The sequence below is a fragment of the Hemiscyllium ocellatum genome, chromosome 2 (genome assembly GCF_020745735.1).
Source record: "Hemiscyllium ocellatum isolate sHemOce1 chromosome 2, sHemOce1.pat.X.cur, whole genome shotgun sequence".
Taxonomy (NCBI): domain Eukaryota; kingdom Metazoa; phylum Chordata; class Chondrichthyes; order Orectolobiformes; family Hemiscylliidae; genus Hemiscyllium; species Hemiscyllium ocellatum.
The window spans coordinates 8,516,702-8,543,617 of record NC_083402.1 but is presented as its reverse complement, the minus strand read 5'-3'; the positions used below and the strand labels follow the sequence as shown (position 1 = coordinate 8,543,617).

Here is a 26,916-nt window from a genome sequence, read left to right as displayed (position 1 = left end):
TACCCTGGGATGCAGACCATCAGATCCCGGAGACTTATCAGCCTTCAGACCTAACAGTCTATCCAATGCCATTTCCTGCCTCATATAAATTCCCTTCAGTTCATCCATTACCCTTGGTAATGTTTAACGTCCATCAAAGGGAAACAGAAGATAAAGGATTTCAATCATATGTAAAAGACTAAATGCGCAAAATCAGTGATTAATCTATCAACATTTCACAACCACCTGATGAAGGAGCAGCACTCCGAAAGCTAGTGCTTCCAAATAAACCTGTTGGACTTTAACCTGGTGTTATGTGATTTTTAACTTGGTACACCCCAGTCCAACACCAGCGTCTCCAAATCATGCATTCAAAATGTTAGCTATTCATTGGATCATTTTTTTCTTTATCTTTTAATGGGCGACATGGTTGTTAGCACTGCTGCCTCACAGCGCCAGAGACTTGGGTTCAATTCCCACCTCCGGCAACTGTCTGTGTGGAGTTTACACATTCTCCCCATGTCTGCGTGGGTTTCCTCCGGGTGCTTCAGTTTCCTTTCACAGTCCAAAAATGTGCAGGTTAGGTGAATTGGCCATGCTAAATTGCCCGTAGTGTTTGGTGAAGGGGAAATGTAGGGGAATGGGTCTGGATGGGTTGCTCTTCGGAGGGTCGGTGTGGACTTGTTGGGCCAAAGGGCCTGTTTCCACACTGTAAGTACTCTAATCTCTAATCTTTTTTTTTGGCAGCCACCTTAAATCAGCATTCGCTAAACTTGTACCTCTTTCTCTATTCAAAGAGCTCTGCATTTATTTGTCCAAACATTTCCCCTCAAGAGAACTGTACTTAAGTTACCTCCTCGTTGACAGCTGGCCTGTTGTTAGTTACAGTTTAGTTTACCAATCTTTAAATGCACTTTATGTAGACCAGATTGATTTCACTTCATTAGTTTACATCCCCCAACTGGTTACTCTTAATCAGAATTACTTGCTCCTCCGACCTTTCCATAGCTAACCTAAACCCTACTAAATAATGACCACTGTTTTCGAAATGTTTCCAACTGTTTCCTGATTCACCTAATCCACCTCAATCTCAAGAACTAGTCCAGCGATGCCTGTTTTCCTATTGGATTAAACATATACCAATGTAGAACGTTCTTCTGAAAGCCCTAAGGGAATTCCTGCCCTTTTATCCCCTGTATACATCCCAGTTTATATTTGAATATTAGGTCCCTCACCATTACTATAATCCTAGAATTCTTGCACTCTTCCGCAATTTCCTTACAAGTGTGTACCTCTTCAACTTTCTTATGAGTTGGTCGCTGATAAATTACATTGGACGATGTAATTGCACATTTTTGTTCATTAGTTCTAGCGGAGTCAATTTTTTTCCTTGACCTCTCTGCGACATCATCTCTCTCTAGCGCTGCAATGTTTTCCTTGAACAATACTGCCCACACCTCCTGTTTTCATAACTTCCCTAACTTGATCTTTCCTGGATGTATTCTATTGAAGAATATTTAATACTTTATTCTGTCTCATCTTTGAACCAGGACTCTGTATTCACCACTACATCACATTTCCACATGGATATCTACAATGGTTACTCACTGATCTTATTTACTACAATCCATGCATTCAACTACACAGACAGTAACCTTGTATTTATTATTTTTATTCTTTCTCTGATCCCATTTATTTCATACTCTTGTGCCATCTGTCTCTCAAATATTCTTGCAATTTCTCTTGAATATTGACTTCTGATTCTCAGACTACTGCCAAAATAAATGTAGATAAGGGGGCTCAGTCTCGGGATATGGCGTAGACCAATTTGAACTAAGCTGAGCAAGCATTTCTTCATTCAAAGAGTAGTGAATCTGTAGAATTCTCCACCACAAGAGACTGTGGAGGCCAAGACACTGTATAAAATTAAGAAAGAAATACATTTTTTGGGGCTTTAAAAGTACTAAGTGATACGGGGAGAAAGCAGGAAGACAGAAGTGAAATAGAGCATTAGCTATGATCATATTCAATGATAAGCAGGTTTGAAGGGTCAAATGGCCTACTCTCTTCTTAGTTTCTATGTTTCTGTATAAACCCTAATTTCTGCACAGCACAGGTTTGTTCATTTGACAGATAATGAAGATCTTAATCCAAGATGCCTGGGGTCCCACATAGGGTGTTGATTTTTTTCAAAGCACTTTATTTTTCCAAAATGCTGAACTCTGTTGGTAGCGATAAAAGGCCCATGTTATGGGTACAAATGTCTGTAGTAGAGAGGAGGAGATGCTGGATGTCTTAAAATGCATAAAAGTGGATACATTTCCAGGACCTGATCAGGTGTACCCTAGAACTCTGTGGGAAACTAAGGAAGTGATTACTGGTCCCCTCGCTGAGATATTTGTATTATCGATAGCCCCAATGAAGTGCCGGAACACTGGAGTTTGGCTAACGTGGTACCACTATTTAAGAAAAACGGTAAGGAAAAGCTAAGAACTTAGACCAGTGAGTCTATTATCAATGGTGGGCAAATTGTTGGAGGGATCCTGATGGACAGAATTTACATGTATTTCGAAAGGCAAAAACTGATTAGGGACAGTCAGTAGGCTTTACACATGGGAAATCATGTCTCATGAACTTAATTGAGATTTTTCGAAGAAGTAATGAAGAGGATTGATGAGGGCAGAGAGGAGATGTGATCTATATGGAGTCTAGTAAGGCTTTCAATAAGATTTTGCATGGTAGACTATTTAACAAGGTTAGATCACATCAAATACAGGGTGAGCTAACCATTTGGATCCAGAACTGGCTCAAAGGTAGGAGATAGAGAGTAGTGGTGGAGGGTTGCTTTTCAGACTGGAGGCCTGTGACCAGTCGTGTGCCTCAAGGATCAGTACTGGGTCCATTGCTTTTTGTCATTTACATAAATGATTTGGATGTGAATATAGGAGGAATGATGAGGAAGCATGCAGGGGTGTCAGGGAGGCTCAGTGGTTAGCACTGTTTCCTCACAACGCCAGGGTCCTGGGTTCAATTCCAGCCTTGGGCGATTGTCTGTGTGAAGTTTGCACATTCTCCCTGTGTCTGTGTGGGTTTCCTCTGGGTGCTCCCACTGTCAAAAGATGTGCAGATTGGGTGGATTGGCCATGCTAAATTGCCCTGTAGTGTCCAAGGATGTGTAGGTTAGGTGGATTAGCTGTGGGAAATGCAGGGTTGTAGTTTGGGGGGGGGGGGGGGGGGTGCTGAGTCTACTTGTGATGCTCTTTGGAAAGTTGGTGTGGGCTTGTTGCACTGAATGATCTGTTTCTACACTATATGATTCTATGGGCACCAAAATTGGAGGTATAGTGGACAGCCAAGAAGGTTACCCCAGAGTACAACAGGACCTTGATCTAGAGTGCGGATGGAGTTTAATTTAGATAAATGTGAGGTGCTGCATTTTTGAAAGACAAATCAGGTCAGGACTTTTATATTTAATAGTAAAGTCTTTGGGAGTGTTATTCAACAAAGACACCTTAGAGTGAAGGTTCATAGTGCCTAGAAAGTAGAGTCACAGATAGACAGGATAGCGAAGAAGGCCTTTGGTATGCTTGCCTTTATTGGTCAATGTATTGAGCATAGTGGTTGGGAGGCCATGTTGTGGCTTTATAGGACATTGGTTAGCCGATTATTGAAATAGTGCATTCAATTCTGGTCTCCTGGCTATAGGAAAGATATTAGAGAGTTTGAGAAGATTTGTAGTTCAGGTTAAGGTTCTGGATGTAGGTTTCCTTGCTGACCTGGAAGGTTTATGTTCAGATGTTTCACCACCATACTAGGTAACATCCTCAGTGAGCCTCTGGATGAAGTATTGCTGATGATTCATATTTCCTACTCATATGTTTGGGTTTCTTTGGGTTGGTGATGTCATTTCCTTTGGTGATGTCATTTCATATGGTGATGTCATTTCCTGTTTTTTTCGGGGGTTGGTAAATCGGGACCAAGTCAATGTGTTTGTTGATAGAGTTCTGGTTGGAATGCCATGCTTCTAGGGATTCTCATGAATGTCTCTGTCTGGATTGTCCTTGGATGGATGTGTTGTCCCAGTCGAAGTGGTGTCCTTCCTCATCTGTATGTGAGGATAATAGTGAGAGTGGGTCATGTCGTTTTGTGGCTAGTTGATGTTCATGTATCCTGGTGGCTAGTTTTCTGCCTGTTTGTCCAATGTAGTGTTTGTTACAGTTCTTGTACGGTATTTTGTAAATGACATTAGTTTTGCTTGTTTTCTGTATAGGGTCTTTCAAGTTCATTAGCTGCTGTTTTAGTGTGTTGGTGGGTTTGTGGGCTACCATAATGCCAAGGGGTCTGAGTAGTCTGGCAGTCATTTCTGAGATGTGTTTGGTGTAGGGGAGAGTGGCTAGGGTTTCTGGGCGTGTTTTGTCTGCTTGTTTGGGTTTGTTGCTGAGTTGTTCTGTTGCTAGGTGTTCTGTTGGTTTGTCTGTAGGTTTTGTTGTTGAAGATGAAGTGGGTGGTAAGACATAGGTCCATTTGCTTGACCATATTCTCCTTGCTGATGAAGTTGGTGGTGTTTGGTGTGTGTGTCTTTGGGTATTCTAATAGGGTCTTTGGGTCAGTGTTTCCTTGGCCAGGTTAATGTTGATGTAAAAACCCCCGCTACTCTTCCCTACATCAAAAACATCTTGGAAATGACTGCCAGACTACTCGACCCCTTATCATCATGGTAGCCCACAAACCCACCAACGCACTAAAACAGCAGCTAATGAACTTGAAAGACCCTAGACAAACAACAAGCAAAACTAATGTCATTTACAAAATATTGTGCAAAGACTGTAACAAACACTACATTGGACAAACAGGCAGAAAACTAGCCACCAGGATACATGAACATCAACTAGCCACAAAACAACATGACCCTCTCTCACTAATATCCTTACATACAGATGAGGAAGGACACACATCCACAGGGACAACACATCCATTCTTGGACAAGCCAAACAGAGACATACACAAGAATGCCTAGAAGCATGATATTCCAACCGGAACCCTATCAACAAACATATTGACTTGGACCCGATTTACCACCCCCCCCGAGAAAAAGAACAGGAAATGACATCACCATAGGAAATGTCATCACCAACCCAAAGAAACATATAAATAAGTAGCAGGAATTATCAGCAGAGGCTCACTGAAGATGTTACCTAGTATGGTGATGAAGCGTCTGAACATAAACCTTCCAGCTTAGCGAGCAAACCTACATCAATAGGAAAGATATTGTGAAACTCGAAAGGATTCAGAAAAGATTTACAAGGATATTAGCAGAAAGTGAGGACAATAGATGCTGGAGAGTCAGAGATGATAAAGTGTAGCACTAGAAAAAGCATAGCAGATCAGGCAGAATCTGAGGAGCAAGAGAATCGATGCTTCTGGCACAACCCTTCTTCAGGACTGGCTTGCTCCTGAGATGCTGTCTGACCTGCTATATTTTTTCCAGTGCCATGCTTTCCAAGAATGTTGCCAGGTTTGGAGGGTTTGAGCTCTCGGGAGAGGCTGAATAATTTGGGGCTGTTTTCCCTAGTGTTGGAGGCTGAGGGGTGACCCTATAGGGGTTTATAAAATCATGAGGGGCATAGATAGGGTGGCTAGTCAAGGTCTTTTCCCCAGCGTAATGGAGTTCAGAACTAGAGAGCATAGATTTAAGGTGAGAGGAGAAAGATTTAAAAGGGACCTAATGGACAACGTTCTCATGCAGAGGGTGGTGTGTGTATGGAATGAGCTGCCAGAGGAGAGGTGGGTGGAGGCTGGTACAATTATAACCTTTAACAGGCATCTGGATGGGTATTTGAATAAGAAGGGTTTAGAGGGATATGGGCCAAATACTGGGAAATTATACAATTTTTTCTGTTTTCTCTAGAATTTAGAAGTGATCTAATCATAGTTGTCAAGATATTAACAAAAAAAAAACATGGTAGATAAAGATAAACTGTTTCCACTGGTGGGAGATTCTAGAAATGGGGACACATCTGAAAGTTAAAGCCAGACTGTTTGTGAGGGATCATAGAAAGCACTTCTATAGACAAAGGACGGTAGTTGTTTGGAACTCTCTTCCACAAATGGCAGTAGCCAATCAATCAGTTATCAATTTTAAATCTGAGATAGATGATGTTTTGTTCAGCAGAGGTATCAAGGGATATGAGGAATGGCAGACATATGGAATTATGCCATAGATCAGGCATGTTCACATTGGGTGACGGTGCAGACTCAAGGGGCTAAATGATCTCCTCCTGTTCTTATCTTCCCTGGGGCTCTCCACTAGTTACAGTTTGCTATTCTAAAAATACTGTTTCATCAATTCTCTGTCTTCAATTAGTTAGCCAATCCTCTACCCATGCTGGTATACCAATGCCAACATTATGGGATCATCTGTTACCTTGGTAATGGATGTCTTTTGGAAATCCCAATATATTATATCCACTGCTTCTCCTTTATCTATGCTGCTTGTTACCTCCTTAAAAAAAATCAGATTTTCCCTTCATGAAGCCATGTTGACTCTGCTTGTTGATAACACACTATTACATACTTCATAATACTCTGACATATTCCCAAAAACAGACATTAAGCTTCCTGATCTTTGGTTACCTGATTGTTTTTCTCCATCACTCCTTGTATAAATGTTTTACATTAGTGGTAGCCCAAACCTCTGGGACAGTTCAAGAATCTTAAGATTCTTGAAGGATTACTATCTGTACCTGTCTCTGCAGTTACTTTAGCTAAAATGTTTTGGATGCAACCCATTAGGAGGCAATTACCTAGTTGGTGGATTGTCTTATGGCGGATGATGGAATTTGAATTCAGCGAAGAAAGTCTGGAATGAAGACTCTCTAATTATGAACATGAATACATTGCTAATTGTCTGAAAGACCCATCTGGTTCACCAATGTTGTTTAGGGAAGGAAACTGCCATCCTTACCTGGTCTGGCCTACATGTGACTTCAGATCCACAGCAATGTGGTTCATGCTGAGCTGCCCACTGGGCTACTAAGGATGGGCAATAAATGCTGGCCTAGCCAGTGACATCCTCATCCTCTGAAGGAATTTTAAAAAAAGGTCCAGGAGATAAATAGGTCTTGAGACTCAGTTTCTCAAATATATTTTTCTCTAAGCATAGTTGTTATAGTTTTGGAATGCTATTACTGTCTGTGGAGATTAAAGTTCTACTCTTTTGCCACTTCCTAGTTCTCCATTACTATTTCCCCACCATAGTCATCTAAGGGGCCTAAGTTCACATTGACTCTCTCTTCCTTTGTATATACTTAAAGAAGCTCTTACTGTCTGTGTTGATGTTACTTGCTAGCCTGCTTTCATAGTTTATTTTCTCTCTCCCTATATTTCTTTTGATTATCTTTTGTTGGCTTTTAACACTTTGCCAATCCTGAGATTTAAAATTAATCTTTTCCACATTGTATCTTTTTTCTTTCAATTTGATATTATGCATAACTTCCCTGGTTAACATAGAACATAGAACATTAGAGCACAGTACAGGCCCTTCGGCCCTCGATGTTGCACCAACCTGTCAAACCAATCTGAAGCCCACCTATCTGACACTATTCCATTTTCGTCCATATGTCTATCCAATGACCATTTAAATGCCCTTAAAGTTAGCAATTCTACTATTGTTGCTGGCAATGCGATCCATGCCTCCTACCACTCTCTGAGTAAAAAACTATCTCTGACATCTGTCCTGTATCTATCACCCCTCAATTTAAAGCTATGTCCCCTCGCGCTAGCCATCACCATCCGAGGAAAAAGGCTCTCACTGTCCACCCTATCTAACCTAATTCTTATCTTGTATGTCTCGATTAAGTCACCTCTCAACCTTCTATTCTCTAACAAACTCAGCTTCAAGTCCCTCAGCCTTTCCTCATAAGACCTTTCCTCCATAAACCCAATCAACCTGGGCGGCCACTTTCAGGAATCTATGTACATGGACATCGAGATCTCTTTGCTCATCTGCACTACCAAGAATCTTACCATTAGACCTTTATTCTTTATTCCTGTTCCTCCTTCCAAACTGATTCACCTCGCACTTTTCCGCATTAAATTCCATTTGCCACCTCTCAGCACAGGTCTGCAGCTTATCCCAATCCTTCAGTACTGTCCACAACTCCACTAATCTTTGTGTCATCCACAAATCTACTAACCCATCCTTCTACACCCTCATCCAGATAATTTATAAAAATGACAAACAGCAGTAGCCCCACAACAGATACTTGTGGTACACCACTAGAAACTGAACTCCAGGATGAATATTTCCCATCAACCATCACCCTCTGTCTTCTTTCAGCTAGCCAAGTTCTGATCCAAGCCGCTAAATCACCCTCAATCACATGCATCTGTATTTTGTACAATCGTCTACTGTGGGGAACCTTATTAAATACCTTACTGAAATCCATATACACCACATCAACTGCTTTACCCTCATCCACCTTCTCAAAGAACTCAATAAGGTTTGTGAGGCATGACTTACCCTTCACAAATCTGTGTTGACTATCCATAATCAACATATTCCTCTCTAGATGATTATAAATCTGATCTCTTATAAACCTTTCCAACACTTTACCAACAACTGAAGAAAGGCTCACTGGCCTATAATTACCAGGGTTGTCTCTACTCCCCTTCTTGAACAGGGGGACAACATTTGCTATCCTCCAGTCTTCTGGCACTATTCCTGTAGACAATGGCGACATAAAGGTCAAAATCAAAGGCTCTGCAATCTCCTTCCCAGAGAATCCTAGGATAAATTCCATCTGTCCCAGGGGACTTATCTATTTTCACACTTTCCAGAATTACTAACATCTCCTCTTTGTGAATGTCAATGCCATCTAGTCTAGTAGCCTGTATCTCAGTATTCTCCTCAACAACATTTTCTTTTTCCAGTGTGAAACTGACAAAACCTAGTCATTTAGCACTTCTCCATCTCCTCGGACTCCATACACAACATTCCTTGATTGGCCCTTATCTTTCTCTAGTCATTCTTTTATTCCTGATATGCCTACAGAAAGCTTTTGGGTTTTCCTTTATCCAACCTGCCAACAATAACAGTAAGCTTTCTAGAATCCTTCTTTTTCACTGGGGATATCTTTATTGTTGGTCATGAGCAATGTTTTTAAACACCTGTTATTGTTTCTCAATCATCTTTTCTGCTAAATTACTTTCTGCATCCACTCCCACCAACTCTGCCCTATTCCCATATAAGTACTCTTATTTAACGTTAGCACAGTTTCTCATTCTCAAACTGAATGGTAAATTCTATGATGTTTTGGTTACTCTTCCCTTGGGGATTTTTTTTTTAATCATTTATTTAACCTCCCTCACTATGTGTGACAACATCTGACTCCACCTGACCTGATTGGACTCCATCATGCAATTCCCTCTACACCCTCCCAACCTTCCCTTCATGAATTTCGCTCCTTAATATATTTTTCCTCCTTATGTTAGCTCCCTTGTTGCTCCCATCATGCTGATAGCCTCACATTTCCAAATTGCAATCTCACCCTTGTTGCTGCTGGGTAATGCTACCAACTGCCCCCCTACTGAATGGCGCACGACCCATTAACTCCAGCCAACTTACCTCCTTGCCCACTTCACACATTTACTCTACCCACTTCAATAGCTATATATTCATCTGTGCACTCATTTGTAAACACCCTCAGAAGCCATTCAAATGTCTCAAAGATTTTCAGTGTGTTTGTGAATGAAACTTAAGTCCCTGGCCAGAGCTGTAAATAGGTGGAGCGGTTTGTGTGATCCAGTGCTCTAAAGGAAAGCTTTGATTTAAGTTATACTCTGTATTTTTGATGAGGCTGAGATTAGAAGTCTGAGCCAGAGAACAGCACTGCCAAAGTGAATGATATTCCTCAAAAGATTTCAGCCATAGTTTTACAATTTATTTTCTGAAAACATTGTTGTCTGTCCCTGTGCTGTGTTCATATCCTCTCTCTCTCTCCCCCCCCCCACTTCACAGTGGTTTCTAATAAGGGTTGGTCAATGACAATCGCAGATGATGTGAGGGCTGAGGAAGGAAGCTTCACTGTCTTACCCTGCAGCTTCACCCACCCTGACACTCACCTCACACTCACCGGCTCTGTCATATGGAAAAAATTTAAAAAAGGTGAAATCTTTAAGTGTCCATATCCCGGTCCAGACCATTCCCAGGGTGAGCTGTGTGAGAATGTGAGACAGCGGGACGGTGGGAATCGATTCAGATTTGTGGGGAACTTCAGCAACAACGATCTCTCAATAATGATGGAGGGACTGAGCCAGGAGGATGCTGGTTCCTATCGGTGTCGTGTGGAGCTCAATATTGGCAAGTTTGGAACTCGGAGAGGAACAGGTCTGGAAGTGGAAGGTGAGGAACAATGTTTGGATGGTGTTGCTGCCCTGACAGCTCAATGGGGCCATGCTCTACCTGATCTGAATGTCTAGTTTCTGGGAGTGACAATTACTAACAATCTGTCCTGGTCTACTAATTTTGATGCAAGTGACAAGAAAGCATAGCAATATCTTTACTTCCTCAGAAGGCTAAGGAAATTCAGCATTTCCACAAATACTCAGACTAATTTTTAATTAATGCAACATAAGAAACATCTCAGAAAGCATGACATGGTAACTGCTTTCCCAAGACCACAAGAAACTACAGAGAGTCGTTAACATAGTCCAACCCATCACACAAACTGGCCTTCCATCCACTGACCCCATCTATACTCCTCAGTGCCACAGGAAGCAACCAACATAATCAATGACCCCTCCCACTTTGGTTACATTGGGCAGAAGATGTAAACATTTCAATACATGTATGAACAGATTCAACAACAGCTTCTTCCCTGCTGTTATCAGACATTTGAATGGAGGTCCAAATGTTAATGTTGGTCTCACTGTCTCTTTCCTTGCTCCCTCACTGTGCTGGAGGAATGTATTCTGCACTAAGTTCTACTACGTGATGCAGCTTGCATGGCACGATCTGCCTGTAGAGCACACAAAACAAATTGGAACATGTGACAACAATAAATCAAATCAAATCAATAAATCAAGCGATAGTGATCATGAAACTATCATCGATTATCGTAAAAACCAATCCCTGCCACCGTAAAAATTGCAAAACTTGCACCCACACCTCTTCCCTCACCTCCATCCAAGGCCCCAAAGGAGCCTTCCACATCCATCGAAGATTCACCTGCACATCCACCAATGTCATTTATTGTATCCATTGCTCCCAATGCGGTCTCCTTTACACTGGGGAGACTGGACGCCTTCTCGCAGAGCGCTTTAACTAACATCTCCGGGGCACCCACACCAATCAGACCCACCGCCCCATGGCCAAACATTTCAACTCCCCCTCCCACTCTGTCCTAGGCCTTCTCCACCGCCGATCCCTGACCACCCGACGCCTGGAGGAAGAACGCCTGATCTTCTGCCTCAGAACACTTCAAACCCAGGGCATCAATGTGGACTTCACCAGTTTCCTCATCTCCCCACCCCACCACTTTACCCCAATTCCAACCTGCCAGTTCAGCACCATCCTCATGACCTGTCCTACATGCTAATGTTCTTTCCCACCAATCTGCTTCACCCTCCTGTCCGACCTATCACCTTCAACCCCACTTCCACCTACCTATTATACTCTTAGCTACCTTCTCTCCAGCCCCACCACCATCCCTTTTATCTCTCCACCCCAGAAGCTCCCTGCCTCTTTCCTGATGAAGGGCTTTTGTCCGAAACGTTGATTTCCCTGCTGCTCGGATGCTGCCTAATCTGCTGTGCTTTTCTAGCACCACTCTAATTTAGACTCTGATCTCCAACATCTGCAGTCCTCACTTTCACCCATAAAAACCAATTAGGTTCACTGATGTCTTTTAGGGAAGGAAATCTCCCTTCCTTACCTGTTCTGGCCTACTTGTGACTCCAGACCCACAGCAATGTAGTTAATTCTAACTGTCCTCTGAAATGCTATGTAGTTGTTTAGGATGAACATGAAATCCTTTCTAAACAAATGATGCCACATACGATAAATGAAGTTTCTAACATATAATTTGCACGACTCAGCACTTCACAAGCAGTGAAATAGTTCTGAACTTGTATTGCAGTAAACGTGCCAGTGAATTTGTACAAAGAAATGATTTCATGGTCATCATTAAACTCTTAATTCCAGTTTTTTATTGGATTAAAATATCACCATCTGCAATGGCAGGAATCAAAAACCAGATCCCCTGAGCATTACCTGAGGTCTCAGGATTAATAGCCTAGCAATAATTCTATTAGGCCATCACCTCTTTTGGCAGACAGGAAACAACAAATTATGATTAGATTGGGCTTTTATTTGAGTAGCAGCCTTTGACTAGTGGGGCACCACAGCGATCAATGCAGTGATCATAAGGAGTTCAGCCAGGCGGACCTTATAGAATATGAGTTCCCAGATTGAGGCAGTTAATATGGTGCAATCAGGGAGTCCTGGCTGACAGACATAAACAGGCGTGTCAGAGGTTCACTCTGAGAGCTGGCTCTGAGGGACCTGGATCAGTGTCAAGGACTCTCCACGTGTGAGTACAGGGTGACTTGGTGATGGGATACCTGCCTCTCTGGAGTTATTTCAGTATGGACCTTAGCTCTTCACAAGATATATTAATCATTCAGATAAGGAAACTACATGCCATACCTCCACATTTTCCGACAGCATAACGATGGGTGGGAGGCTGAACTGTGAAGAGAAGGCAGAAATGTTTTAGTGTGATTTGGACAAGTTAAATGAGTGGGCAGGTGCATGGCAGATGAAGTACCATGTGGATAAATGTGAGGTCATCCACTGTGGTAGCAAAACAGGACGGCAGTTTATACGAGTGGTGACAGACTGGGAAGAAGTGCAATGAGAGTTGAGTGTCCTTGTACACCAGTCACTGAAAGTAAGCATGCCAGTGTAGCAGGCTGTACTGCATAATGAAAGGATTTGAATACAGGAGCAGGGATGTCTTGCTATAGGTGTATTGAGCTTTGGTGAAACTGCACCTGGAGCATTGAGTGCAGTTTTGATTTCCTTATCTGAGGAAGGAAGTTCTGACCACAGAGGGAGTGCAACATAGACTGACTTCTGGAATGGCAGGACTGAGGTGAAAAGATAGATTACAGGAGTAGGCAGAGTAAATGCGGAAAGATGTTCCCGATAACTGAAAAGTTTAGAACCAGGGATCACAGTCTAAGGATACGGCATAGGGCAATTCGGACTGAAGTGAGGAGAAAAATCTCCACTCAGGGTGTGCTGAGGCTGTGGAATTCTCAAACACAGAAAGTGGGGAGGTCAAAATATTGAATGTTTTAAGAAGGAGTTAGGTATAGTTCTTAGGGCTAAAGGAATCAAAGGGCATAAAGAGAAGGCGGGAACAGGTTTCTGAGTTGAGTGATCAGGCATGTTCACATTGAATGGGACAGTGGATTGAATGGGTTAGTTTTGCTGATATTTTCTATAACATATGATAAATAATAATGGAGTTCTCAACTACTCATTTAAAAAAAAATTAATCAGTTTTCTGATCAACCTGTGGCATTGCTGCCTCACAGCACGAGGGGCCTGGGTTCGATTCTAGCCTTGGGGACTGTATGGAGTTAACACGTTCTCCCCATGTCTGTATGGGTTTCTGCTGGATGCTCCAGTTGCTTCCCAAGTCAAAAGATGTGCAGGTGAGGTAGATTGACCATGGGAAATTGCCTCGTAGTGTCCAGGGATGTGCAGACCAGGCGAATTAACCATGGTTATTAACCATGTGAGGTTATTGGAATTGGGTGGAGTTCTACACGTGAATGGATTGCTCTTCAGACAGTTGGTGCAGACTCGATGGGCTGAATGGCCTCTTTTCGCACTGCAGTGATTTTATAATCTTCTATAATACCTGGAGCAGGTGGGACTTGAATCCAGACTTCCCTATCTAGTGTTAGGGATACTATCACTGCACCACAATAAGACTTTCTTAACTACTCATTTTATTGTGAAGGTGAAATAAATGAAACAAATCCAATCCAGAATGTCTGCATATTGACCTCACCCATTCTGATGTTTGTCCTTCCTCAGCTACTCAGGGAAATGTCTCAGTGGTGACTGGGACAGAGGGAGATTCAGTTACTTTACCCTGTATCTTCAGGAGCTGGGACTCCCACACCCTGACCACTGTTACTTGGATGAGGAAGGAGCCCTACCAACACATCGTTACATTTACAGCCCAATCACAGGGAACTTGGACAACTGGACACGGTGGAAATCGGTACGAGCTCATTGGGAACCCAGACGAGGGAAACGCCTCGACCAGGATAAACCAGCTGAGTGTGAGGGACAATCACACTTACCTGTGTCTGGTGGAATACAGGTCAAAACCTGATTCTCAGTATCTGATCCAGAAAGAGACTCAGCTACAGATCATACCTGGTAAGAAACTATTCACATATTCTTCACTCTGTAGATGGTGGACAGTGAGGGTGCAACTAATTCTCTGAACTTTTAATGATTTAGTTTTCTAGTGAAAGTCATTGGACAAAAACATTCATCCTGTTTCTCTCCACAGGACCTGCAGAATTGGTGTACAACTGAGTCTAAGGCTTATCCAGCCCATTCCCAAGGGTATGGGGGCGCTGCTGGAGTAATTGTTGTCCTTGTTGGCACACAGAGCAATGCCCCATTAATGCATCCACACCTGGCCACCAGGCATAGCTTTCACTGACATTATCATTTTGGATACTCCTCGATGACCCTAGTAGTGTTTAGTCAGCATTGAGCCATAACCTTTTCTTGGGACAATCACCCCCTGCTCCCCATAACAATATTGGGTAGAGATAAAAAAAAAGCTACTAATGCTGGAATCCAAGATTGACAAGCAGGAACCTGGAAGGATGCAGCAAACCAGGAAACATCAGGAGGTGGAGAAATCACCCGAAACATTGACTTCGCTGCTTCCTGATGCTGCCTGGCTTGCTGTGTTCTTCCAGCCCCCCCCCCCCCCCCACTTGTCTACTCTATAACAATAACCATTCTCTACTGTCTGGGTCCAAACATGTTTCATTTCTATTAGTGACAGCCCTCTGATTTCCCCAATCACCACCAGTTGGTTCATTTTGAAAGGATTGAATCATTCTGTGTCCAGAGTCTGATATTGTTAGCTGTGACTGGGAACGTGTCCAGATAATTTAAGACTCTTCCAAATTCTTCCAATGGGGATACTATCAGCGTTGTATCTGCTAATGGGAGGCTGCCCAATGTACCCCAGACAGTATTCTAACTTGTGATTATCACCATTTGGTATTAGAGCCCATTACTGAATGCGACCCAAAGTGAAAAGCACCACTGCCTCGTCCTCCTTGAGCAGACCAAACAGGGGTTTGTGTTCCATGAGCAACTCATATGCTCCACTTGCCACATTTCCCAATAATAAAGCCAGTTGTAGTGTCTGTGTGAAGTCCAGTTGAGCTTTAACTAGTCAGCATTTTTATACAGTGGGAACATTAATCCCACATACCAACCAATCTCTGAGCACCTCATTAATAGTAAAACCAGTCATATGCTTCTGCCAGTCATCTCAACCTAATCAACCCGACACTGATTCCCCTGTTTGTTGAATTACTGAGTGAAAACGATAAAATTAGAGGAGACTTGGGATTGTAATATTCCTTAACTATGTCTGTCAATTCTTGAAAGGTTTTGGTCTCTGGCGCCTCAGGGAAAGTTAGGTTCCTAATAACAGAAAAAGCTGCAGCTCCACATGCTGTCAGGAGAATTACTCATTGCTTTTCATCTGTCACAATGTCATCTGTCCAGAAAAAACAAACACATTCTTCCTACATACTGGGCCCAGTCCTGGATGGTAGGATCATACAAGGCAAGATTCCCAAACAAAGGCTTGGTATAAGGAATGCTTACCCCAATGTGACCAGATTCCCTCCTGAGATTCCTGAAATGTTATTAGTCAGATTCTGGTAAAAGCTGATATGCACTTTGTTTGGCTTTTTCACTTCATCATAGTCCCCAGAAACCTGCTTTGATTGTGGTGCAAATACCTCACAAGCTTATCTGAGATTTGTAGCTCAGGTTGTGAATCAGGTTGTAAATTTGCTCTCTGCGCTGGTGGGTTTGTTCTCAGACATTTTGTCACTGTGCTGGGTATCATCAGTGAGCCTCCGATGAAATGTTGGTGTTATGTCCCGCTTTCTATTTATCTGTCTTGGTCTGTTGTAGTGGGTGATATCACTTCCAGTTCTTTATCTGAAAGGTTGGTAAATGGTGTCCAAATCGATATGTTTGTTAATGGAGTTCTGGTTTGAATACCAGGCCCTTAGGAATTCCTGAGCGTATCTTTGTTTAGACTGTCCCAGGATGGATGCATTGTTGCAGTCGAACTGGTGTCTCTCTTCGTCTGTGTGTATGGATACCAATGATAGTTGGTCATGTCATTTGGTGGCTTATTGGTGCTCATGTGTTTGATCTATTTTCAGTGTGCTTCTTCACCTATCAAAATTAATTTGTTTGATCCTTTCAACTCAATGTACATCTGACCAGGTTCCCTCCTTAGATTCCTAAAACATTATCTGTAGGCTTCTGGTACTGGCTCATATGCACTCAATCTGGCATATTTTACCTAATCAGATACCCACCTTAATAGTGATGCACATACTTCACTAGCTTTACCTACCAACTTTGTTTGGATCAACAATAACCACATTGTCACCAGTCATTTCATTTGTTTAGCCACTTTCTCAAATGAAATGAACAAGTCTTCAACATCCTTCCCGTCAAAATTAAGGAATGGTTGCATTTACTTAAACAGATCCCTACCAAGCCTTTGGCTACAATGGGATTGCTTTCCATCACTGTCCTTTTCATTACTTCTATCTTTCATTCTACCTCTGCCATTTTAAGTTGACTTTGAATTTTCAGTTCCTACCTCCGAAGTTCAAAATCTCTCTCTTTCCCCTTTATTCTCTCTTTTCCTCCCTTCCTGCTGCAAGGGACATCCTTTCCTTTTCTTTTCAATTATTTTAGCCATTTCCAATTATTCTGATTGCACTACTGGCAATTGTAAATGCTGCACTATTGCCACAATTATTTCTCTTTTCCTCACAGACATTGGCAACTCCAAATCTGAAAGTTTTGCCTTACGTATTTTCTGTAAACACCTGAAGTGACTTCTTCCATCTCCAGGAAGTGCTTGGCTACTGAAAGAGCCATTACGACACAAGGCGGCACGGTGGCACAGTGGGCGGCACGGTGGCACAGTGGGCGGCACGGTGGCACAGTGGTTAGCACTGCTGCCTCACAGCGCCTGTAGACCCGGGTTCAATTCCCGACTCAGGCGACTGACTGTGTGGAGTTTGCACGTTCTCCCCGTGTCTGCGTGGGTTTCCTCCGGGTGCTCCGGTTTCCTCCCACAGTCCAAAGATGTGCGGGTCAGGTGAATTGGCCAAGCTAAATTGCCCGTAGTGTTAGGTAAGGGATAAATGTATGGGTGGGTTGCGCTTCGGCGGGTCGGTGTGGACTTGTTGGGCCGAAGGGCCTGTTTCCACACTGTAAGTCTAATCTAATCTAAAGGCAAGTCCTGCTTAACCCAACCAAACTCAATACTTGAAATAAAAAACACTGATGCTTACCAGTCGCTGTCATTAAGTCCTATAATCCAAATCCCATCCTAGAATTAAAGATTTTGATCCTAATTAAGAGCCCCCAATTTGTTATGGACCAGACCAACTCCCTGAAAATATGTCAAGGAGGTAGCCTGAATAGTAATTTTCTCTTATTTTATCAGTTAATGCCAGGCATTGCATTCCAGCTGCAATTCGATTAGTCAGGTTTGAAGCAAAACAAACTTTATTCACTCACTACAGCTAAAAAAAAGACAAAATAAAAATAAAAGACAAGTATTGGCTTTACTGTAGCTCGATTGAAATACTTTACAAATAATAAACTACTCATTAAATGTTTAAATATAGTAACATCCCATTAGCACAAAGGCAACGTCTTTAAAATAGATTGTGTCACATGCAATACTAGTAGTAGGAAGAGAACCCAAATTATTAGGTTTAGCCAAAAGAGAGAGAGATGTTTCACAACCCCAGCAGCTACTAAAAGCAAAGTAAAAGTCCTGGTTCTGTGGAAACTTGACTACACCCATTCAGGCTGCTTTTATTGTTTCAACTTCAGAAAAAAGAAACCAAGGCCTCACAAGCAGTTTACTTTATTGGCTTGAAGGACTCTACTCAAACCTCTGTCTCATCCCCACTTCATAAAAATAAATAGGACAAAATACACCTCTTAAAGCTAGAGTATCATCACACTATTAAAATAACTCCACAGAGGCTGGTATTCATTACCTAGTCACCCTTTATTTACACATGAAGAGTCCATGTCTCTAGTACTGCCTCATTCAGAATCAGCTCCCAGTGTGACAGAACCTGCAACACTCCAGCTTTTTTTTTGTTTTTCTTTTTTCCCCGACACTCCTAGTTTTTCTTTTTCTTTTTCTTTTTCCATTACCCCCCCACACCCGCCTAACTGCAGTAGTGCTTATATTTTCCCCAGCACCCATGTTGTATGTGTGCAGGTGTGAGACACAGTGAATGACACAAGGTGCATGAATCCTTATTCAAATTTCTGCCACCAGGAAGAAAGGAAACACCCGAGTGCCAGTGACAAGCAGTGCCCTTCACATTAAAGGGCAATGCTGCGTGATCAAACAGTGAAGGGGAGGGCAGGATTAAATCAAAATAGGGTTGGAGGGGGAAATAATTCATTCCACTCCCTGCGGTGCCCACCTCTCCCTGAACAACTCAGGGAGTTGTTGGTGGACATTGCGTGCTCCTTCTCCAAGGACACCCGGGCTCTAACATAACCGTGGAAGAGGGGCAGGCAGTTGGCCCTAACGACCCCCTCCACGGCCCGCTGACCTGTTTATGGCCAGTTTGGCCAGGCCCAGGAGCAGACCCACGAGGAGGTCTTCAGACCTGCCCTCCCTCCTCCATACCGGGTGCCCGAAGATCAGAAGCGTGGGACTGAATGCAACCAAAAGCAGAGGAGGAGGTTTTTAAGAAAAACAAAAAGGGAGTGTAAATGCCCACACCCAATATATACGTGGTTCACGGACTTCACAGCACCACAGAACAAGCAGTTGGGCTAGGAGTCTGTGAACCAACACAATCTGCAGTTACAGGGGACCGCTGCGTGCAACACCCTCCACCCCAGATCACTCCAGCTTATTTTTTTTTTCGAGTGGCCAGTGACAAGCAGTGCCCTTCTCAGAGGGCAATGCTGCCTGATCGGGCACTCCTGATTTTTTTTTTTTCTTTTTCTTTTTTTCTTTTCTTTTAACCCCCACACTACCACCTAACTGCGGTAGTGCTTATTATTTTTAACCCCAGCACCCATGGCGTGTATGTGCAGCTGTGAGACACAGTGAGAGACATAAAGTGCACAAATCTTTATTTAATTTCCACCACCAGGAAAAGTAGGAAAACACCCGAGTGGCCTGTGACGAGCAGTGCCCTTCACATGAAAGGGCAATGCTGTGTGATCAAAACAGTGAAGGGGAGGGCAGGGACTAAATCAAAATAGAGTTGGAGGGGGAAATGATGCACTCCACTCCCTGCGGCGCCCACGTCTCCCTGAACAACTCCAGGGTGTTGGTGGACACCGCGTGCTCCTTCTCCAAGGACACCCGGGCCCTAACGTAACCGCGGAAGAGGGGCAGGCAGTCGGCCCTAACGACCCCCTCCACGGCCCGCTGCCTGGACCTGTTTATGGCCAGTTCGGCCAGGCCCAGGAGCAGACCCACGAGGAGGTCTTCAGACCTGCCCTCCCTCCTCCATACCGGGTGCCCGAAGATCAGAAGTGTGGGACTGAATGCAACCAAAAGCAGAGGAGGAGGTTTTTAAGAAAAACAAAAAGGGAGTGTAAATGCCCACACCCAATATATACGTGGTTCACGGACTTCACAGCACCACAGAACAAGCAGTTGGGCTAGGAGTCTGTGAGCCAACACAATCTGCAGTTACAGGGGACCGCTGCGTGCAACACCCTCCACCCCAGATCACTCCAGCTTATATCTGTCAGCCTGGTCTCCCTGATTGGTCCAGATTAACAGCCCGAATCAGGGAACTTAGATTCTATGAGGTCCACCTTGTTGCAATAATTACAGAGGAAATTACAGATCTGTGGAGAAGGGTAGGGGAGAGGGACTAATTAGATTGCTCCAGTTAAGAATGGTCATCTTTACTGTTGCAAAATTGCAAAATTCCACTTGGCATTTCCGAGGATCCCATACCTCTGAGAACATCCATCTTCTGCAAAGCAAGAAGGGAAGGAGAGCTGAGGAAAGACAGGGGTAAAGCCAAAGGGGTAATATCTCCAGGCTGGCTTTGTGGACATTTTTCTCAGGGTAGAAATGTCCCTCTTCAGTTACTTGACAATTCTGGGAAATCTGTAACTGTATTTGCCACTGTGTAACTGCAGAGGGTGCACACACAACACCAGTCATTAAATAGTGGTATCCCTGAATCAAAGATTATACTTTACAATTCAAATTTGATTGGATCATAGCAACAGGACATAAAATGATTGAAATCACTGAAAGATTAACCAAAGTGCATTGACTTTCCCAACAAGGGGTGAGCAGGTTGGCAAGCGAAAAGGTGAGGACAGTAGAGAGCTGAGGGGAACAGTGAGATGAGGTGATCATGGAAAGTGAAGAGTTGAGGGGTAGAATGAATGTGCAGAGATCTAAGGTGAGAAGAACAATGAGGAAATGGAGAGGTGAGGGAGGAGCGTGGACAGGCAAGGGGAGAGTGAGGAGAGGCAAGGGGAGCAATGAGGAGAGCGGAGAACTGAAGGGAAGTGTGAGGAGAAATTTGAGGCATGGGGAGCAACGCAGGGAGGTGAGGATTTAGGCGACTAGAGTGGAAAGGTGAGGGGAGTAATGGACACCAGTGAGGGGAGAAATGAGAACAGCAGTAGGATGTAGCTCAGAGAGCTGAGCAGAGATGTGAGGAGAGATTGGAGGTGTGTGAACTATGTGGAGAGGTGAGGGAAGAGGAGAGAGGTGTGGAGAGGAGAGGGGAACAATGCAAAGAGCTGAGGAAAAGCAGCAGCAAAGGGAGTGGAGAGAATTTGTTTAAAATTGTAATTCTGGTATTTGCCTACTCTGTGAGTGCTATCTCCTGATATAAATCAGATGTAGATATGATACAACACACCCAAAAATTGTTTAGAACTAGAAGCTCTACCTAACAATAAATATTAAAGATGCACATGCTGTCACTTTGAGAAGAGAGAAGACTGAAAGTTGCCCTAATATAGAGTTTTAAGGTTTAATAGAGTAGACAAAGAGTGCCCATAACTAGGGACTGTAAATTTAGGAGACATTAATAAATCCAATGGAAAATTATTTTATCCAGATGCTGGTTTGAATGTGGATTGTACTGCGTTTTGGAGTGCTGGAGGCAAATGTAATGATAGAAACATTAAGAGGCTATTCAGCCCATTGTGTCTGTGCCAGCTGAATAAACTAGCCATCCATTCTATTCCCACTGTCCAGCTGCTGGTGTGTATCCTGGCACATTCCAGTGATTCAGAAGCAGATCCAGGTTCCTTTTAAATGAGGGTTTCTGCCTCCATCACCAAACTGGGTACCGAGTTTCAAAGACCTTGATTAGATGGGCCAATGTACTGAGAAGTGGCAGATGGAGTTTAATTCTGATCAATGTGAGGTGCTGCATTTTGGGAATGCAAATCTTAGCAGGACGTATACACTTAATGGTAAGGTCCTAGGGAATGTTGCTGAACAAAGAGACCTTGGAGCACAGGTTCATAGCTCCTTGAAAGTGGAGTTACAGGTAAGTAGGATAGTGAAGAAGGTGTTTGGTATGCAGTCCTTTATTGGTCAGAGTATTGAGTACAGGAGTTGGGAGGTCATGTTACGGGTGTACAGGACATTGATTAGGCGACTGTTGGAATATTGTTTGCAATTCTGTTCTCCTTCCTATGGGAAAGATGTTGTGGAACTTGAAAGGGTTCAGAAAAGATTTACAAGGATGTGGCCAGGGTTGGAGGGTTTGAGCTATAGGGAGAGGCTGAGTAGACTGGGGCTGTTTTCCCTGCAGCATCGGAGGTTGAGGGGTGACATTATAGAGATTTACAAAATTATGAGTAGCATGGATAGGATAAATAGGCACAGTCTTTTCGGGTGGGGGGGAGGGAGCTCAGAACTAGAGGCATTGGTTTAGGTTGAGAGGATAAAGATATGAAAGGGACCTAAGGGGCAACGTTTTCACGCAGAGGGTGGTACGTGTATGGAATGAGCTGCCAGAGGAAGTGATGGAGGCTGGTACAGTTGCAATATTTAAAAGGCATTTAGATGGGTATATGAATAGGAAGTGTTTGTAGGGGTATGGGCTGGGTGCTGGCGGGGGGGGGGGGGGACTAGATTGGGTTGGGATATCTGGTCAGCATGGACGGGTTGGACCGAAGGGTCTGTTTCCATGCTGTACATCCCTATGGCTCGATGACCTATCACTCTCTGGGGGAAAGAAGTCTCCCTCACGTCCCTGCTAACACTTCTGTCAGTCAGTTTAAATCAGTGGCCTTCTGATCTCTCTGCTAGAAGAAACAGGTCTCTGTTCACTCTACACAAGCCCCTCATTATTTTCTACATCTCAATTAAGCCACTCCTCAGCCTCCTCTGTTCTAAGGAAAATAAACACGAGCCTAACTCGTTTTTCCCGATACCTGCATTTTTCAAGTCCTTACAAGATTCTTGTAAATCTCCTCTGTGCTGTTCAAGCATGTTTAACCAGAAAGATTAAAGGCAACATCAACATGAAAGAAAAAGCATCTAATTCCACAAAGGTAGGTGGCAGGTCTGAAAATTGGGCAGAATGTAAAGAACAACAATGAAGAATCAAAATATCCAATAGCTGTTTCATGAAATTCATTCCCCTGGCACCATTGAGACAGCATGTCATCCTGAAGGCTTACTGAGGGCCACAGAAGCTCCTGTCTGATCCCTGACTATGAAATTCATTATCACTTTTGCTCTTCCATTCTTTTTCCTACCACTCACACTCCTGTACAGCTTCGCCATCTGATGAGCCACCAAACTGTGTCTGGCTGCACTCTCCTGAGGAACATAGAAAATTTGAAACAGGAGTGAGCCATTTGGCCCTTCGAGAATGCTCCTTTCTTCAATATGATCATGGCCAATCATGCAACCTTGTACTTTTTTCCCAATTTCTTTTGAGGACTTTTAACCCTAAAAACTGTATCTAACTCCTTCATGAAAACACTCAATGTTTTGGCTTCAGCCATTTTCTATGGCAGAGAATTCCACAGGCTTCCCACTCTCTGGATGAAGAAATTTCTCCTCATCTCAGTCCTAAATGGCTACCCCATATCATTAGAGTGTGACTCCTGGTTCTGGATTCCCTGGTCATCAGGATCATCTGTTCCACATTTATCTTGTTTACTCCTGTCAGAATTTTAGACATTTCAGTGAAGTATCCTTTATTCTTCAAAACCTCAATGAATATAGCCTTAATTGATCCAGTCTCTCCTGATATGTCAGTTCTGCAATCCCAGGAATCAGTCTGGTCAACCTTCATTGCACTCCCTCCATGAGCAGAACATCCTTCCTTAGATAAGGAGACCAAAACTGCATACAATATTCCAGGTGTGGTGTCATCAAGTCCATGTACATATACAGTGTGACCTTGGTACCTAAGGTACTCAAAGGAACCTGTACTCTGAGAAACAATTACCCTAACCGGTCTCCAATGTGGAGTGTTATTTCAGCAGATGAGGGATGAAAGCTGCTCGGGACCAAGATTCCTTTGAATTGTCTTTGTTTCAGGGGCCTGTTTATTCCAATACACAGGAGCACCACCAAGTGGTTCAATCTGGAGGATGCCTGAATGAGAAGCATGTCCCAGGTTTGAGATATGGCTGACCAACATTGTTCCTTCCATTTTATAGTGAAGGAGCCTGAGCCCACCATTGTGATATGTCAACTGATCATCTCACTCCTCAGCCTCCTGTTCATCTTCTTCATCCTTATCATCATGTTCATCATCTACAGGAAGAAAGGAGGTGGGTTCTTTTAGGGAATGAGGGTTAATGATACAATATGGTTCTATTGGTTGAAACCAGCAAACGATGACCCTTAATTAATTTTCCCTCACTGACTCTCTCCTCTTCCACTCATTCTCTGAAAATATTGACTTTGTCTTTGGTGGGTGGTGGAGGGTGGGTGAAGGTGGCCTGTTCAATAGCATCAGCCATTCTCTGATGTCCGACTCCTGTTTGAGTTTTCTCTCGAGTGATTGAATATTGAGGCTGTTTCAAAGTAGGTCCATTCAAACCCATTCTATTGAACTATGATGGATCAAACCCCATTCTACTTCCATCATTGTCAAATCTCAATTCTTCAAAAACGTAATTTCATTCACTGCCATTTGACAGAATCCCAACAGACCCGGTACAGAATCTCAGTATCACAGAAAGGAATCTGTAATTCAGCATGATGCTCTTGTGAGTTTTTATTGTTAAGATTGAGTTAGAGGGTTTGCTGGATAAAGGCATGGACATTGTAGCTCAGATAGTCTGAGTAACAGAGCTGTATCTAGGGGTAGGACGGTAACATGGACTGAAAACAGAAAATACTGGAGATCACAGCGGCTGAGGTGACATCCATGGACAGAAAGTAAGCTCACATTTCAAGTCTAGATGATTATTCATTAGAACTCAAGTGAACTGAGGAGGGAGCTGCATTTATGCAATATGTGGTGGGGGTGGATTAGAGTGGAATGCTGGGAGATAAAGGATATTGATACTTCTGATTCGCATTCTGATCACTTAATCTGAACTATCAACATCCTTTCTCCTCCAGAATTACAAACCCCACACCACCAACCCCCCACCCCCAACTATAGCATAAGTGCTGCCCCCTCCACACTTCACTTCAGCTCTGATGAAGAGTCATGTAGACTTGAAACAGTAGCTTGCTGTCTCTCATGGATGTTGTCAGACCCATTGTGATTTCCAGCATTTTTTGTTTGCAGTACAGATTCCAGCATCTGTAGTAATTTGCTCCTACAATGTAACATAGACTCCTCTTCAGGTCGATGCAGTGGGTGCAATGCTCAGGCACTGATTTATTTTTGGGGCTGTCCTCATGACCTTCCTTTGCCCTGATCAAACTGATCATGCAGGATGGGAGTAGGTGAGGACTGCAGGAACATGAATTGAATTTTTAGAATCCCTACAGTGTGGAAACAGGCCCTTCGGCCCAACAAGTCCACACTGACATATTAGAGGCCTCGGACCCATGAGTTCAATTATGTCAGTGCTGATGAGCCTTATCTTATCTTCATGGCTCCTCCATCCCTATATCTGTAACACTTTTGTGCCCTTCAACCCTCCAAAGCTGTCTTTATTCAACTCAATTATACATCCATTTTCTTTGCCCAATCATTGGTGGCTGTGCTTCCTGCTGTCTAGACCCTAAATTCTGAAAATTTGAAGAATCACAGAACCCTTACAGGGCAGAGGGTGGTCATTCAGCCCATTGTGTCCACACTCGTTCTCTAAATGTGCAACTCACTTAGTGTCACACTCCTGCCTGCTCCCTGTCACACTCCATATTCTTTCTATTTGGGTGATAGTTGCTACTGTTTTAAATGTTTCAGTTGAACTTGCCTCCACCACATCTCAGGCTTTGCATTCCGGTGTGTTATTTTTCCACGTCACTTGTGCATCTTTGATTATCTGGTTTAAATCTGTGCCCTTTTGTTCACCATCCTTTCATGTGAGGAAAGTTTCTTGTTAGATGCGATTTTGAATACTTCGAAGTTCTTCTCCTTTTCTATAAGGAAAACAGTTGCAAATTCTCCAATCTACCTTCATAACCAAAATTCCTCATCTCTGGAAACATCGTTATGAATCATTTCTGTCATCCCTGCCATACTTTGCACACTCACACATATTAATTTGTGAGGTGAATTTGTACTTGCAGAGTCACATTGTACTCTGCTCAAAAACTGCACGAATCCATGGAAAGTTCTGTTAGTTCATTTTTTTAGATTAGAATCGATCTAAACATTACGGCACAGACAACAGCATGCAGGGGGCTAACACCTTCAACACGTTATCTGGGCTGACACCAATTGTTAAAGTTCACCTGAGAACGTAACTCCAAAAAAGGTTTTGCGACTTATGTATACAAGAAATGAAACTAACATGGTCATTCTAACAGATAAGAGACTTAACAAACAATCAAGGTATTTTTCAATGTATAATTTCAGCTACATCACACTGTAAACTTTTACTATAAATTGTGTCTTACAACTGTTTACTCGACAATCACCTGATGAAGGAGCAGCGCACCGAAAGCTAGTGCTTCTAATTAAACCTGTTGGACTATAACCTGGTGTTGTGTGATTTTTAACTTCTGTCAGTTCACCAGGAGAAAACCTTTTCAGTCCACAAAGCAGCTGTCCATATCTGCTGAACAGTCTCATCACCATCATAACCTCTCTAGTTCCACAATCATTCCTAAAACTGAATTGATCACAGCTGATGTAATTACTTTCTTTAGCTTCCAATTGTGGGCGGCACGGTGGCACAGTGGTCAGCACAGCTGCCTCACAGTGCCTGAGACCCGGGTTCAATTCCCGACTCAGGGGACTGACTGTGTGGAGTTTGCACGTTCTCCCCGTGTCTGCGTGGGCTTCCTCCAGGTGCTCCAGTTTCCTCCCACAGTCCAAAGATGTGCGGGTCAGGTGAATTGCGTGTAATGTTAGGTTAGGGGTAAGGGTGGGCGCTGCTTCGGCGGGTTGGTGTGGAATTGTTGGGCCGAAGGGCTTGTTTCCACACTG

The 26,916-nt window shown here is 43.3% G+C and overlaps 1 protein-coding gene across 1 annotated transcript in view; it reads left to right on the top strand.

Annotated features, from left to right (window-relative positions):
* LOC132829859 (uncharacterized) overlaps window positions 1–26,916 on the top strand; it is a 51,027-nt gene that overhangs the window by 22,149 nt on the left and 1,962 nt on the right. The window contains exons 2-4 of the mRNA XM_060847249.1: window positions 9,998–10,381; window positions 14,090–14,440; window positions 24,017–24,130. Of these exons, the coding sequence (XP_060703232.1) occupies window positions 9,998–10,381; window positions 14,090–14,440; window positions 24,017–24,130 (849 nt within the window). The remainder of the gene's footprint in view (window positions 1–9,997; window positions 10,382–14,089; window positions 14,441–24,016; window positions 24,131–26,916) is intronic.